This window comes from Equus caballus, chromosome 19, assembly GCF_041296265.1.
Source record: "Equus caballus isolate H_3958 breed thoroughbred chromosome 19, TB-T2T, whole genome shotgun sequence".
Taxonomy (NCBI): domain Eukaryota; kingdom Metazoa; phylum Chordata; class Mammalia; order Perissodactyla; family Equidae; genus Equus; species Equus caballus.
Window position 1 is genome coordinate 34,478,643 of NC_091702.1, and position 14,942 is coordinate 34,493,584.

At 48.1% G+C, this 14,942-nt stretch overlaps 1 protein-coding gene across 7 annotated transcripts in view; it reads right to left on the bottom strand.

Annotated features, from left to right (window-relative positions):
- DGKG (diacylglycerol kinase gamma) overlaps window positions 1-14,942 on the bottom strand; it is a 236,116-nt gene that overhangs the window by 93,799 nt on the left and 127,375 nt on the right. For all 7 annotated transcript variants that reach the window (XM_070242677.1, XM_070242678.1, XM_023623474.2 and 4 more), the window contains 3 exons: window positions 10,191-10,280; window positions 7,960-8,120; window positions 445-509 (listed from right to left, as the gene is read on the bottom strand). In XM_070242677.1, coding sequence (XP_070098778.1) covers window positions 445-509; window positions 7,960-8,120; window positions 10,191-10,280 — 316 coding nt within the window. The remainder of the gene's footprint in view (window positions 1-444; window positions 510-7,959; window positions 8,121-10,190; window positions 10,281-14,942) is intronic.

A 14,942-nucleotide genomic window follows, 5' to 3' on the forward strand; every position in this document is an offset into this window, starting at 1 on the left:
CTGGAGCTGCCGTCCCCTCCCCTTTGAGATGGTGAGAAACTGAGGCTGCTGCCACCCTGCCTGCCCCTCCCCAGAGAAATCTCGGGGCTGGGAGTCGGGGTGGTGTACGTGTTGAGAAAGCGGCCGAGCCCTAGGAGGGGGTTCCAGTTAGCCAAGAACTGACCGTCCCCCCAACTGCCCCAAGGCGGGGGGTGCACCACGCCCTCCCTCCGCACATCCTCCTCTGGGAGGGGTCAGGAGGCCGGGCGGCGGCAGGTTTCTGACATTGTGTTCTTTTTGGAAATGGAAGCCCTCCTTCCGGCAACGTGGCAGGAAGGCGAAGTCCCCGGGCGGCCGGGCCAAGAACACTTGGGTGAGAGCAGGTGGCGGCCTCGGACTGGCCGGCCGCGCGGGGCGGGGCGGATGGGCAGGGCAGCGGCGGCTGCAGCCGCATCGCCCTCTTACCTGCTGTTGAATTTTTCTGGGTGTTTCTCTCTCATCATGTGGAATCTGTGTGCAATGGAAGCATCCTGAAAGAGGAAGAGACAGAAAGTAGATCCCTGGTGAGTGGTCATAACCGTGCGACGTGGAAGGAAGGGAAGCACACTCTCTCACTGACATCCCCCAGACCCTGAGCGTCCACCTCACAGGGGAGAACATGGAGGCTCCCACGGAGCCTGGACGCCAGGTCCAAAGTTAGGGGCTAGTGCCACTAGTGCTTGTAGAGCCTATGCCTCTTGACTCCTTGCAAAACTCACTCTCTCCAGGGCCATAGCTCAGGGTGAGTGAAGGGGACAGCCACTGCCCTTTGAGGAGAGAGGGTGTCTGGGTCTGAGCAGCGACAGTGCAGAAGCCTGTGTGTGCAGCTGAACGTGAGTCTTTGGAAATGCCTCGCCATATTCACTCTTTTTGAACAAATACTTTTTATTTTGGAATATTTTAAGACTTACAAGAAGTTGCAAAAATAGTACAGAGAGTTCCTGTGTCCCTTTCAGCCAGCTTCTCCTTGTGATAACATCTTACGTAACTATAGTACATTGTCAAAACCAGAAAATTGACGTTGGTGGATGCTGTTATATATTAACTCTTAAACATCTGTGTTCAGTAGAAATCATTGGTAGCATTGGATACCATGCTTAGTAGATAATAAAAAATATATTTAAACTTCGCGCTTCTGGTTCCTGATCATTCCACTGGATACGACTCTCCCCAAGGTCAATAAGAGTCTCATGACCACATTCTGTGGACACCTTGCTGTCCTCCTATTAGCACATGCCTTTGCTGCACTATTGGCCACCTGCCCCTCATAACTCACAGTCAGAATGGCTCCCCTGACACTGTGCTTCTGGGCTCTCCATCCCCTGTGAGAACTTAGCCCTGAGTCCAGTCTGTAGCCTACACTCCATGTCATAAGTTCTCATAGTTGTTATTAGCATCTAGACGCATGTCTCCACAGTGTATATCTTTAGAACCAACCCTGAATTTTAGACCTAAAACTGGACTCATCTTTCCTCCTCAGACTTGGTCTTCTGCCCTTGTTAATGGTCTCATTTCCCAGCAGAAGAGAGTGGAACGCCTCTTCCCCGCTCAGGCCCCATGCCAGCACTTTAGGTGCAGGTGGTGGACGTTAGAAATAACCAGGCTAATTGGGCCGGGGTCAGGGGATTGACAGAAACAAGGGAGCTGATTCAGATTTGTGCAGGGAAAAAAAAAATACAGAAACTCATTTACTGGAATATGCGGCTAAAAGAGAACTGAAATTTCATACCAGTGACTTTTCAGCTAGTGCATATTAATTCCTTTTCCTGATATGGAAACCCTACAAAAGAAAATTTCTGAATTTTTTCTCAACATCAGGAGGTAGAGTTCAGAGAAGAAGCTTTTTTTTCAGCATGTGCTGTGTGTGGTAAGTAAAATATAGGCTAATGATGGAGACAGAAAGTCCAGAAGCAAGTTAGGGGGCAAAGAAGAGCTTTCGTAATATTTGCACTTGGCGGAGGAGCAAATCCAGCCAGTAGCCCACTACTGAAAAATAGAGGGCAAGTGAAGGATAGAAGCTTATTCTATGGTTGTCAAACATTCCTTGCTGAAGTCATGTCTTGGGAATTTAAAATTTAGACTCTACTTATGGATTTAGCTTTCAGTTTTTAGTTTAAGACCCATTAAGGGTTGAAGGTCTTGGTTAGGCATGCCTGTGGACACACAGTGGGAGACGTGCAAAACCTCAGAGGCCTCTGTCCCCCAGGCCTACACAGCCTGCCGAGCTTCTCCAGGCAGAAGTGCTTCCTGCTCCCAGACTGTGCGCATCTCCCTCTCCCTGAGCAGGTTTCAGAGAATCCTCTGAATAAGAGTCATGCGACATCTGTCAAATGCTTCTCTAGAATTGAAGAAAACATTCCATCTACTTGTGTTCCTTTGAAGCACTAATTTTCTTCTGTCAGGGGGAAAAAAAAAGGAAAGAAAAAAAAGCAATCACATGTTGCTTGGCACAATTTGTGCTTCACTATCGCCCGCCCCCAGTGCTGCTGTGACTGGCTCCTAGGTTTTTATTCTCTGGGATATGTGCACAGGCCTCCTCCTTCTGTGTAGTTCTGATTATCCCTGGCTTTTTCAGAACTAGGTTTTGCAAAGCTTCTTTTCATAAAGACCAGCTTTTACAATATTACTAGTTAAGCATGTGGTTCCTAATTTGACAGTGTAATCCCTTGGTAAATACACAAAGGAGCAAGGGAGAGTGGAGCAGTTCCTTTGCTGTTCAGTCTTGAAAAGGCAATGCTGGTAGAGACTCTGACCATGTGTCTCTACCTGTGGATTAAAAAGAGAGTCAAGATTCACCTTGACTCACTGTTGAGCTTCTCTTTCTCAGGCACTGAGCTGAGTGTACTTAAATTCAGTGGTGATTTCATTTAAATTTTGGAAACCAGTACTACAATGGTTCAAACCCTTCCTTGGTAATAATTAAGGCAAAATGAGACTTCTGATCTGAAGGGGGGGTGAGGGTGGAGATGGGAATGGCAAACCCCTGGGAGTGATGATGGCATTTCTGACAGCCTCACTCTCCGGAGTCCTTTGCATGAGGTGTAGGAGAAGAGGAGATGATAACAGTATAGACACATGGCTACTCCTTCCTGAACTAGAACTCCAAGCACATAGTTGGAGAAAAGATTTTTGTGCCTCTTCCAAATATAAGCAGCAGTCATTTGGACTTTGAGATAAGTGGATGTCTAGGCCAGTGCTATCCAATAGGAGTCGACTGAAATTTTCTAGGGCCTACATTAAAAAAGTGAAAAGAAAGATATGAAATTAATTTTAGTAATCTATTTTAATTAACAAATATTATCACTACAACATGCAGTTAATAGAAAACCTATTCAGATATTTTAAATTCTTTCATACCACATTTTTGAAATTTGGTGTGTGTTTTATGCTGATAGCATCTCTCAGTGTAGACTAGCCCCATATCAAGTGCACAGTAGCCACATGTGGCTAATGGCTACCATATTGGACAATGCAGGTCTAAGTCACTTTGGCAACTTATGGAGATAAAAAGACAGAGAAGAGACAGTAAGACAGATTATTTGAAATTTGGATTGTTCTGAAAAATTATAGTAGATTGGGGAATTAAAAAGATGTAGACCCCTTGTCCAAAACACATCTCAGTGACTCCCGTTGTCTTAGTACCTCCATGGCTCTCACAGGTGACAGACAAGAACCTGAGGCTGAGGGAATCCAAAAAAGTTTGCAGGGAAAATGATGACTTGTTGATAAATTTCTTAATGGGTAGGAGGCTTATCATTGTGGAAACTTGGCTGGTGAAGTCTGATAAGTACACTCTGTAAGGTGGAAAATGGTACGTGGATTAGCGTGATGACTGTGGCTTCTCCTTGGCCCCTGGGTTCTCCTAGCATCAGAAATAGATTTCATTGAATCAAGGGATTAGCTGTTCACTCATCCTGTTAAGGCTCAGTGAAAGCAGAGCCTTTGAGGCGTTCAGAGTTACACATACCCCAGGAATTATTTTGCAGTTCCAAACTTCCTGTCACTGATACCTGGCCATCCTGACATTTCTGCAAATCCAAAAATAAAAAGCAAGGACGAGGAGGCCAGAGAAGTCAGAGGAAGTAGCGTCCTGAATGACTAGGTTTAAAATCTCCTGCCAATGGATGTTATCAGTTCAGGGGAATGAGAAGGCCAACTATCTCAACTCTTCACTGGTGGGGAGCTGGCATGTATGTGGTGATGAGAATGTGGTGACAATGATGCCATAGTCACTCCCTGGATAGGCCAGGAGAGTCTGCCCTGTTTATCCCTCCATCTCTTGAATAGGTTCTCCTGGCACCAAGGGGACAAACTCGTCCGGGTAAATTCTTTACCATCTAGGGGCACCACAGCAGCAGTCATTGTCATCACCTTTGTAAATGCAAGGCAGGAGACATTTGATATCAATAAGATATTCCAGGTCCTTCAAAAGAGGCAAAGACTTGCAAAGCTCTCTTTGCCAAAGGAGTCAACTCTAATCATCTTAAGGAAGTAAAACTGTGGGTTGGTTTACATACCTACTTCTCCTCTTACAAAGTTTGGGAAGTCAAATAGGGAGCAAGAGCTTCTGCAAATGTCAGCCCCAGATTCTGCTAGGGTTGCGTGTTGGCAACTTGTTTTCTCAAGAATTTCTCTTTCCAACTTTTAAAGAGCGAGCACACAAACCCTGCAAACATTTTATTGAGAGCAGGCTATGGGTACACCAAGGAGATAAAACACAGTCCTGGTTCCTTACTGCCTCGCAATGAAACATTAAACATGCACAAGCTAAAGGTGTATAAAAAAAATCATGAGGAAGATACTGTGAAGTTCTTTATAATTTCAAAGGTGAACAGACTGGATTATTCTAAGTCAGCCCAGGGCAAAGAAATAGCTTGACCACGGAGTGTGGTGAAGAATCTGTTTGTTTGCATTTCCTTGGGGGACAATTAGCTGGTCTTCCTTCCTTCCTTCCTCCCTCCTTCCTTCTCTTCTTTCCCACTTTTTTGCAAGAATGAATTAAAACTACGATCAATCTTGGCTTGTGGGATTAGGCTTGGTTATCTAGTTGAGGGGACATTGTCTATTCCTTTTTAGTGTGTTCATCCATTTGGTCAGCTAATACTAAGCGAGTACCTTTTTTTTTTTTGCATCTGGCACTGGAGAGAGGTGTCAGGAATCATGTTGTTTTTGGCAGCCAGAGCTGGGTGTGTCAAGAAAGAGATTTGGGGCTGAAGACTCAGAAGGCAGCTGTGGCTGTAACCTGCTATCTAGAAGTTCCAGGCAGATCTTCCAGACCTGCTGCTCAGCTTTCATTTCTGGGTATTCTTCCCTCCTCTCTATCTTTCCCCTCATGTATTTCAGTTCTAGTTTCTGCTCCTGTGAAAAACCACTTCCTTTGACCATTGTCTGCTCTAATGGATTATCTTCACTCACTGAAGACTTGGATGGGCCCATGGGCATCAGAATTATCTCAGGGGCTTGTTACAAAGGCAAATTCCCACACTTTGCCCAGACCAACTGAATCAGAATACAAATCAGGATCTGTCATGGGGCTGGAATTTGCGTTTCTGACAAGGGGCATTGGTGAGCTATCACACACTAAATTTTGAGGCTCCTCCCCTCCAAATCCTGCTGCATTTGGCAGCATGAAGATGGAGGGTGCTATGCAGAAACTGCATGGCTTATGGTCCACAGCTCAGTGGGCTCTGGAGCTCGACTTTAGTGGCTCCTGGCTCTCCCGCTCACCAGCTTGGACTTGTCTCTGTATCTCTCTAAAGTTCCGTCTTACAAAATGCAAAAGGATAATGCCTGTACCTCCCAATAGGGAAACTGTGCCTGATGTGCAAGAGGGACTCAATAAATGTTAGCAAGTTACACTCTAGTTACTGTGGGCAAAAGACATGAGTTTTTGTACAACTATGATAACGGGAAGCCCATGCTCCAGAAGCTCCCTGAACACCAGTCCTATTGATCATATCTGATTTGCAGGAGCTGAAGACTGCATGTTCCCATTGGGGGATGTGGACCTTGAGCAGGTGGTCCAAAAAGGAGAGGGGCCTCTGAGCCAAGAAGAGGAGGGAGGGGTCTGCCTAGGTCACTGGGGGTGGAGAAGCTAGAAGGGGCCTAGGGAACCAGGCTCCTCCAACTGAGGCCAGGGGAGCTCAGGAGATAGACCAGATCTGAGCACAGAGATCCCTGAATTTGCTCCCCTCTGCCTGCATCCTCTCAGAACCTGATCATGGGCCAGCAAGGCCTCTCTCTTCTGTTTTAGTAGTAGAAAAAGAGCGATGGATTAGGAGTCGGAAAATGAAGGCAAATCCCTTCATCTGACTGTTTCCTCACCTATAAAATGGAGATAATACTGCCCTTCAGTGCAGCTGTAAGACTCAAGAAAATATCTGTAAATATGGTAAATTTTAAATCTTGTAAATATATGGTATTATTATTATTAATCCTTTCCTCTTCCATGGTTCTCCTTTTAGTCTTCTTATTAAAAAAACCCTTTCCTTAAACCTGTTCTTCCCTCAAGCTACCTATCATTTCTCCTTCTGGTTCGTTTTTTTTGTTCTGAGGAAGATTGGCCCTGAGCTAACATCTGTGCCAATCTTCTTCCACTTTATATGTGGGTCGCCACCACAGCATGGCTGACGAGTGGTGTAGGTCCATGCCTGGGATCTGAAGCCGCAAACCTGGGTTGCCCAAGTGGAGCACGGAACTTTAACCACTATGCCATGGGGCCAGCCCCTCGTTTTTTTTTTTTAAACCACCAAAATTTTCAAAAGAAGCACAGGTGAAGATGGCTGAGGAGTGCAGGGTTCACACAGTCTTGGTCTGGAAGGACTCATATGCACATGAAACTGAGCAGCATAATTCCCCAGACGGCGAAACAGAGGAAAGAACCTGGCTTCAGAGTAAGGCACAGCATGCATGTGCTAGTTTTCCCCCTGATGAATCAAGTATCCTGAAGTCTCATCTGTAAAATGGGGATGGTGGGGACAATGATACCTGCAGGATTGCTGTGAGGACAGGAATATATAAAGTCTGGCACAGTGGAAAGCACACAGTAGATGCTCAATAAATGCTAGTGTCTTTGTTGCACCTCCCTCCCAAAGCCTAGCTCTACTTATGGAAATGATCAATCCCTTTTCTCCCCCATCTTGTCCCCAACAGTTTGGGAAGCAGGGTCTACCCCATCCTCTTTGGACAGAAGCTAAGTTCAGTCAAACAAACTGAGCTGCACTAGATGTGCTGGGGGCTGCAGGAAGAAAGAGGAGCTTGCATGGTCCTTGCACTTTGTGTGCGTGTGTGTGTATGTGTGTGTGTTTTGGGGGAGTGAGACAGGTGCATTAAACCAATCCCTTCAATCTAATGCAGAGAGTGCACTGACGGGGCGAGCACAGAGGGCTGTGGGAGCATCAGGGAGGAGACAGAGCTCAGCCCAAGGGGTCAGCATCTTCCACAGGTTTACGAGCACTTAGAGTGTGGGGAATGGGGTTGAGATGAATGGAGACAACAGGAAAGAAGAAATTCTGAGAGCTAAGCCAGCTGAGCCAGCTGGGGACCACACAGTCCTCCCTGGAGGATCAGAATTCCCAACTCTGGAAGCTCACATGAGATTCTCCTCCCGACCTTGCCTCTTGGTTATTGGTGCTGCTTTTCTTTGACTGCTTCAAATTGTCCCAAGGGTAAACATGTCTTTGGAAAAATGTTCTGTCTTTTACTGAGTTAGTTAAAATTATACGGGAAAGAATTTCCTCCATAATCCAGGAAAGGGGCTTGGTGCAATCATGGTGTCCACGCCCAGGCCAGACGCAAGGATGCTTGGACCCAAGTCAAGGCTAGGGGCAGCCAGGATGGGTAAAGAGTAGGGACCCAGAGGGGACAATGGAAGACTAGAATCCCTCCTGCACACCTGGGCATTTCTCTTCTATGCAAAAAGGCGATCCCTAGCCAACTCACCACGCCAATGGAGAAATAGTTGTTCATGATGTTGTATGGGACCTGGTCCCCGTTCTCCACCTCCTCTCTAGGGATGACTTCCAGGTGCCAGCGGTCCAGCATCACCAAGGGGCTCTGCTCGATTTCCTTCAGGATTTTCGTCAGGCTGCCCCCTTCATAACCTGTGGAGCACGGCATTGCATTTGCCCCCAGAGGAGAAAGGCTAAGTGGTTGCTGATGCATAGGTAGCTGTCAGGGCAGGGAACTCCATGGGCATCTGTAACCAGGAGACTCCCCAGTGTGTCTGTGGGCCAGAGACACTTAGGTCCCCTGAGCCATGGAGAAGAAGAAGACAATACGAAGTAATTAGAAAGAAGTTGGAGAGATTCGGAAGCCAGAGCAGCAGGGGTAGGAGTGAGTGCTGGCCACAGATGGGCAGGCCTGTGCAGCTGAAGCAAGCCCTAGAGAACTGGTGGCCTGGGTGGTTGGGAAGCTGCACGTGGGAGAACAAAGGATCTGTTGCAGGACCGTGTCATGCCGTGCTGGAGTTGGATAGTGTGCTAGGCAGAATTTTAAGATGGTCCCCACAATTCCTGACCCCCAGTGTCTACATCCTGCAAAACCTCCAGGATCTGTGAATAAGATGGGATGGTCACTGTCATGATTAGGAATATTATATGGCACAATTGACTTTAAGAAAGGGAGATTATTCTGGGTGGGTCTAACCGAATCAGGTGAGTCCTTAGAAAGGACTGAACTTTTCCTTAAGAAATAGAGTAGAAACTTGGGAGGGATTCGATGTGAGGGAGATTCTCTGTTGCAGGCTTTGAAGATGGAGGGATCCATCTGGCAAGGAATGTGGGAGACCTCCAGGATCTGAGAGTGGTCCCAGCGGACAACCATCAAGGAAACAGGGACCTCAGTCCTACCATCACAAAGAATTGAATTCAGCCAAAAACTTGAAGGAGCGTAGAAGCATATTCGTCTCCCAGAGCCCTCAGAGGGGAGCACAGCCTGTCCAGCACCCTGATTCCAGCGTGTGAGGCCCTGAGCAGAAAACCCAGTCACGCCATTCCAGGGCTTCTGACCTACGGGTCTGGGAGCTAATAAGTGGATGTTTTAAGCCTCTACATTTATGATAAGTTGTTATGCAGCAATAGGAAACTAAAATAGAAAGTGAATCTTTAAGTGATGAGAGGTTAATGACGGAGACAGTCCTTTCTTTCAAATAACACGTCCATGTTCTTGCTTACCTTTGGGACAACCTTGGAGAGTATTTTCATGTTGCCAGGCTGTGGTCAGCTCCTTAGGGGATGCCTCTCAAGATAGCAAGGGTAGCAACTATGTAGCTGAGGGTCTTGAGGCTATGTGGGAACACAGGCCTGGGGTTCCTGCATGAAATTTGTGCCTAGCTTGGCTGCCTAGATGCCCAGAGCGTGGGGCCACACTCTGCCTGTCCCTCTTGATCGGCTCTTCCCTAGCCTCAGTGTGTGGCTGAGGACCCTGGCAGCTTCTCCCATGCCTATCAACTTTCTTCTAGGGCTGGCTCCCGCTTGTTCTGCCCCTGCCACCAAACATGCATCGACCTCTGAACGCTGACCGTTGCCTGTCCTAGTCTTGAATCACTCTCTGAGTTGAGCAGCCATCTGGAGTCCCACCCCAGTTCTACTGCCAGACCGATCCGTCCATTCCGCATGCTGACCTGAACTTCTCTACTCTCTAGAGCGTGCTGATGCAGTTTGCAAAGTTCCCCTTAGCTCCTGCCCATGGCCCTGTAAGCTGATTACCACTCTCTGTTCTTCCTTAGGGGACTTTCAAAATGAGGGCCCATGGCCATGGGGGCCTAGGATGATCTGGATGCCCCTGCAGCTGCTGATGTGGCTTTTTGGTCTGCATTCTGAGTCCTCATTCGGAAGAAGACCAGTGATGTGGAAAAGGGGAATTTCATGCAGAAGTCACCTAGTGGGTCCCTCCTGGGGTGAGCAGTGGCAAGGAGACAAATGAGACTTTACCCTAAAGTCGACTATGTTCTACTGAGGGAGGCAGGCTCTAAGCTGATAGTTTTTAGATGATAGTAAACATGGTGAGGGGTAAGCACAGGCCTTAGCAGGCAATGGGGGGCTGGGAAATGGTCATGGAGTAGATATTGACTCTGTGGAATGTGATTCCTAAAAGGGAAGGTCAGCCTAGCTCTGCAGAGCATCCCTATAGATTGGAGTGCTTGTCCCCAGGGTTGTGCCATTCACACTCACCTCCTCCCCAGCGGAGACAGCGGGCCAGGTCATTTCCTGTTCCAAGAGGCAGGACAGCCACTGGTGGATGCTTTGCACAGTTGGCCTTATCTACAACCCATGCGAAAGAGAGAACCATATGCCATGGGATTACAGAATGTTCGAGTTATCTAGTTATCCTCAGTCTGATGCTTGAACCACTCCAAAGCATTCTTTGTTTGAATACCTCCCATGATGGGGAACACACTACTTCCTAAAACCATCTTTTCCATCTGTAGCATGTTAACCACTACAAAGGATTCTTTCCTATTGAGCAAAATCTGTCTCCCTGTAACTTGCACCTCTTTATCCTCATTTCACCCTAATTCTTTCCGTTGGGGTGACAGCATACACCTCAAAACATTAGTTTGCACAGTTCTGATTCTTAATAATCGGCACTTACTACATTTATCCCTCAGACCAACCCTGCAGGGTATTATCATTCTCCTTATCGATGAAGAATCTGAGGTTCAGAGAGGGAGAGTAATTCCAGAGCCAGGATCCAAATCCAGATCTCTACAGCTCCAAGTCCATGCTCCTCCCTTCTTTAGGGGCTAGGCAGGGGCACAGAGAGTCAAACAGGTGGGTCCGAGATAGTGGGGATGGTGGGGCATTTGGAAACCTGAACATACCTCACCTAAGGTCATTCAGGTTCAGAACAACATTGTGTCTTCTTTTTTTTTTTTCTTTTCCCCAAAGCCTCCCCAGTACATAGTTGTATATTCTAGTTGTAGGTTCTTCTAGTTGTGCTATGTGGGACGCCACCTCAGCATTGCCTGATGAGCGGTGCCATATCTGCACCCAGGATCCCTGGGCTGCCGCAGCAGAGCGTGCGAACTCACCCACTCAGCCACAGGGCCAGCCCCCAAACAACATTGTGTCTAACAAACAAAACTGCCAGGTGTTCTTTGGCACCCAGGTGCCAGTTTGCCACTTCCAACACCCCCCAGACTTGCAAATTCCTAATCTTATCTGCCATGCTGGTGGTGAAGGAGCATCAGATTGAACCATCAGAGAAAGCACAGCAGAACATGTAGGTTTTAATCTGGCTGCAGCATCTTGGCTGAACGGGGAAGTTGAGGGAGGCAGAGACAACCAACGCACTCCAGGGGGCGCCATGTACATAAACCTCAGCGCACTTGGTGCCGGGCGATGTGAGCAATGTAAGTGGGGAGTGCAGGCGGGCGGGCAATGCAGGAATCAGCATCCTGCCTCAGGCTCATGCTAGGGCTGCAGCAACAAAATGGGAGTTCATAGGTCCCTCAGGTTGTCTGATTCGTGCCAGAAATGGCTGAGCTCAGGCAAGACCCAGGGCTGAGATTAGCACCAGGAGGGTTGAGATGGAGGGCAGAGCAAAGCAACGGACTCTCTCATTGTTCCCAGAACATGGAGTCTGTATTTATGCCCCCCTGCTTTTGCACATTCTGTTCCCTTTGCCTAGAAAGCCCTTGTTTACTTCAGTCTGTTCCTTCTTCCGTGGTGCCCATGTCAGCAGGGTAGCCATCCTCATGGTGCTGAGGCTAGAAACCTGGATGTCATCCTAGGTTTTCCCCTCTCCCTCCCTTGCATCCATTCACCCATTAATTTCCACGTGCTGTCTCCTTACTAGATCTCCAAGCAGTCTCTTCTCTCCATCCCCATGGTGATGCCTGAGTTCAGGTAGGGTATGATTGCTTCCCGCTGTTATTGCTGCAACAGCCTCCTCTGCCCTCTCAGCCTCCAGTTCCACCCCCTAGTGTGTTCACCTAGGGCAATCCTTGAACCACAAGTGCCATCACATTAGTCCACTGCTTTTCCTTCTGTTGTAGCTCCCATCACCCCTTAGCATGGCCCACTAGGCCCTTCAGGGTGCAGGCTCTGCCTTTCTTTCTAGCCTCATCCTTCTCATGTCCCACCTCCCACTTAACATGGCAATCACACTGAAGTGTTTTCAGTGCTTAAATCACAAGGTCTCTGTTGCTCAGCTCAGATGCCGCCCCTGGGAAGCCTTCCCTGGTTGCCTTAGTGTAGACCAGGGGCCTCTCCAGAGTGTTTCTTTAGCACCAGGAATGAGCTCATCACACTCTCTTGTAACTGACTACTCATTTGTTCCATGAATGTGCTGTAAATTCCCTGGGGAACTATATCTTATCCACCCCAGTATCTCCACACATATTTACTGAAGGCCTACTATGTGCCAGATGCTGTGTTAGCTGCTCTGGCTTCAATAACAGGCAAAAAAGCCATGGCTCAGGCTCTCATGGTTCCTCCAGGCAAGAGGGAGAGACAAATATTAATGAGATTGTCACATAAATGATGCATAATTTCAAATTCCTACTGGAAAGGAAAGGAGTGTGGTCCTATAATGAGGTGACTGAGTCTGGGGGTGTGTCAGGGAAGGCTCCCCTGAGGAAGGCACACTTTGGCTGAGATCTGAAGTAGAAGCTGACCACACAAAGGCCGGGGGCACATACCAGACAGAACAACTCATGCAAGAGCCCTCTGGTCGAAGGGAGACTGGTACATTCAAGGGTCTGAGAGAGGACTGGGTGGCCAGAGTCCAGAGAGAGAGGGATGGAGGTACGAAATAAGTCCAGAAGGGTGGGCAGCTGCTAGTCCACCCAGAGCCCTGTAGATTATTTGAAGGATTTTTGTCTTTATCTTAATGTGAAGCCACTGATGTGCTTTATGCATATCATGAACCCATTCACATTCAGGAAAGACCACTCTGGCTGCAGTGGGGAACAGATCAGAAAGGGGACGAAAATGGGGTGGCAGAGAGCACTGGACAAGTGCTTCACTATTTCTTGAATGAATGAATGGACATTATGCAATTATTCCTCTTACCACTGCCTTTTCTCTTTGGGTCACTAACCTGGAATAGCAGATATCACACATGACCTTCTTCTTTCTTTCTGTTTTGAGCAGCTCCTATCACCTGTGTCCTCTGTAGATAAATTTTATCAAACTTCTCACCAAAGCCTACTTTCTTCTTCATGATGGAGAGGGAACCAAGACAGCAGCTCCCAAGCCTGCAGCCATCCACCCTCTGCTGATCAGCTTTTCCTTCCTCGGCTCCCAGAGGATGCCACCCTCCTCCCACAAACAACTCCACAGCCCAAGGTGACAGGAGAGCGGGGGTGGCTGCTTGGCAGGGCTGTGTCCATGGAAACCAGAGTGCCTGTGGGGGAGCAGAAGATGGCAGGTGTGCCAGGTTGCTGGTCCCACCCCTCCAGGTCGTCTGCCTATGACCCTGGAGGCCCAGCCTTCCCTTCCCTGTTCAGGGTCTATCCTGGCCCATCCTGGACTCCTTTCTTCCCCTCATCTCCCACTTCCAGTCTGTCAGCAAATCCTGGCAGGATTTGGCTCCGCCTTCAAAAGCTATCCAGAATCTGCCTACTTCTCACCACCTCCTCTGTTTCTCCTGTGGTCCAAGCCACAGTCACCTCTCACTTGGATTACTGCAGAAGCCTCCTTACTGGTCTCCCTGTTTCTGCCCTTTTTTCGTAATCTGTTGTGTCTCTTCATTGCTCAAAACCATCCAGCATCTTGGGACGTTTCGAGGATGAAAGCCACATTCCATATAAAGCCCAACAAGCCCTACAAGTCACTATACAGCCCTAGTGACCTGGCCCTGCATTATCTCTGCTCCGTCCCCTGCCTCATTCACTTTCCAGCATGCTCTGCAGCCTTCCCGGTGTCTTCAGCAGACCGGTCTCCTCCCCCGAAGGGTCTTTGTATTTGCTGTTTTTTCTGCCTGAAGTGCTCTTCCTTCAGGAATCCACAGGCTCACCCCTCCTCCAGGGTGCCATCCAAATGTCATCTGCTCTGTGAGGTCTTCCCTGACCACAGTTTAGATTGCAATCCCCGCTCCCATGCTGAGCTCCCTCTGCCCATTCCCTGCTAAATTTTTATCACCTTCTGACATACTGTATGTTTCGCTTATTTCTTTGTTTATTTCCTGTCTCCTCCTTCTGGACGGAAGCTCCATGAGGGTGGGATTTTTGTCCATTTGTTCACTGCTGCAATGCTGGTGCCTCAAGGAGAGCTTGGCACACGGAGTATTTGTGGAATGAGTGATGGAAAGACCAAAGCAGCCCAGGGCTTGTCTAGGCCCAGTCCCCAATTTTGATGACAGCTCTCCCCTTTCCTGTCCTTATGTTCCCCATCCTTGTGTTTGTCTTGATTCTCCAGAGTTAGATCTTGAATATACCCCCCATCCAGAATTTCAGAGTCAGCCTCCATCATTTACTGGGGATGATGTGTCCAAGAACCCACAGATATAGGTAGAGCTGGACTGGAACCAAGTTCCAACTGGGCCCTCCCCACTGTCTTTTTGATCTAGGCATCCTGGACACAGCCAATATGGCCTTTCTTTGCTTAGTACTGATCTGCACTTTCTAGATGTGCTTTCTGGGCTCAGGCTCCAAGTGTTCATCTCAAGGTGATTTGCCCTGGGCTATGCATCTGTGCTTATTTCTCTGGCCTTTATCTACCACCCAGGATCTGCCTGGAGTCCCAGTCCTGCTCTTCATCCACCGTAACCCCCCACTCTGGCCTTCTTGACACTGCGCAAACTCTGGCCATGACAGATGTCTTTGGGGCAAGGCCTAAAACTAACCTGTTACATCTGTACCTGTGGGAATCCTTCCATTGTCTTCTTTCTTTGTTTTTTTCCACCCAAAGTAGGCATTTAGTCAAGCATTTATCTGGGAGTGGAAACACGGAAGAACAAGACGTGGCTCCATTTCTCTT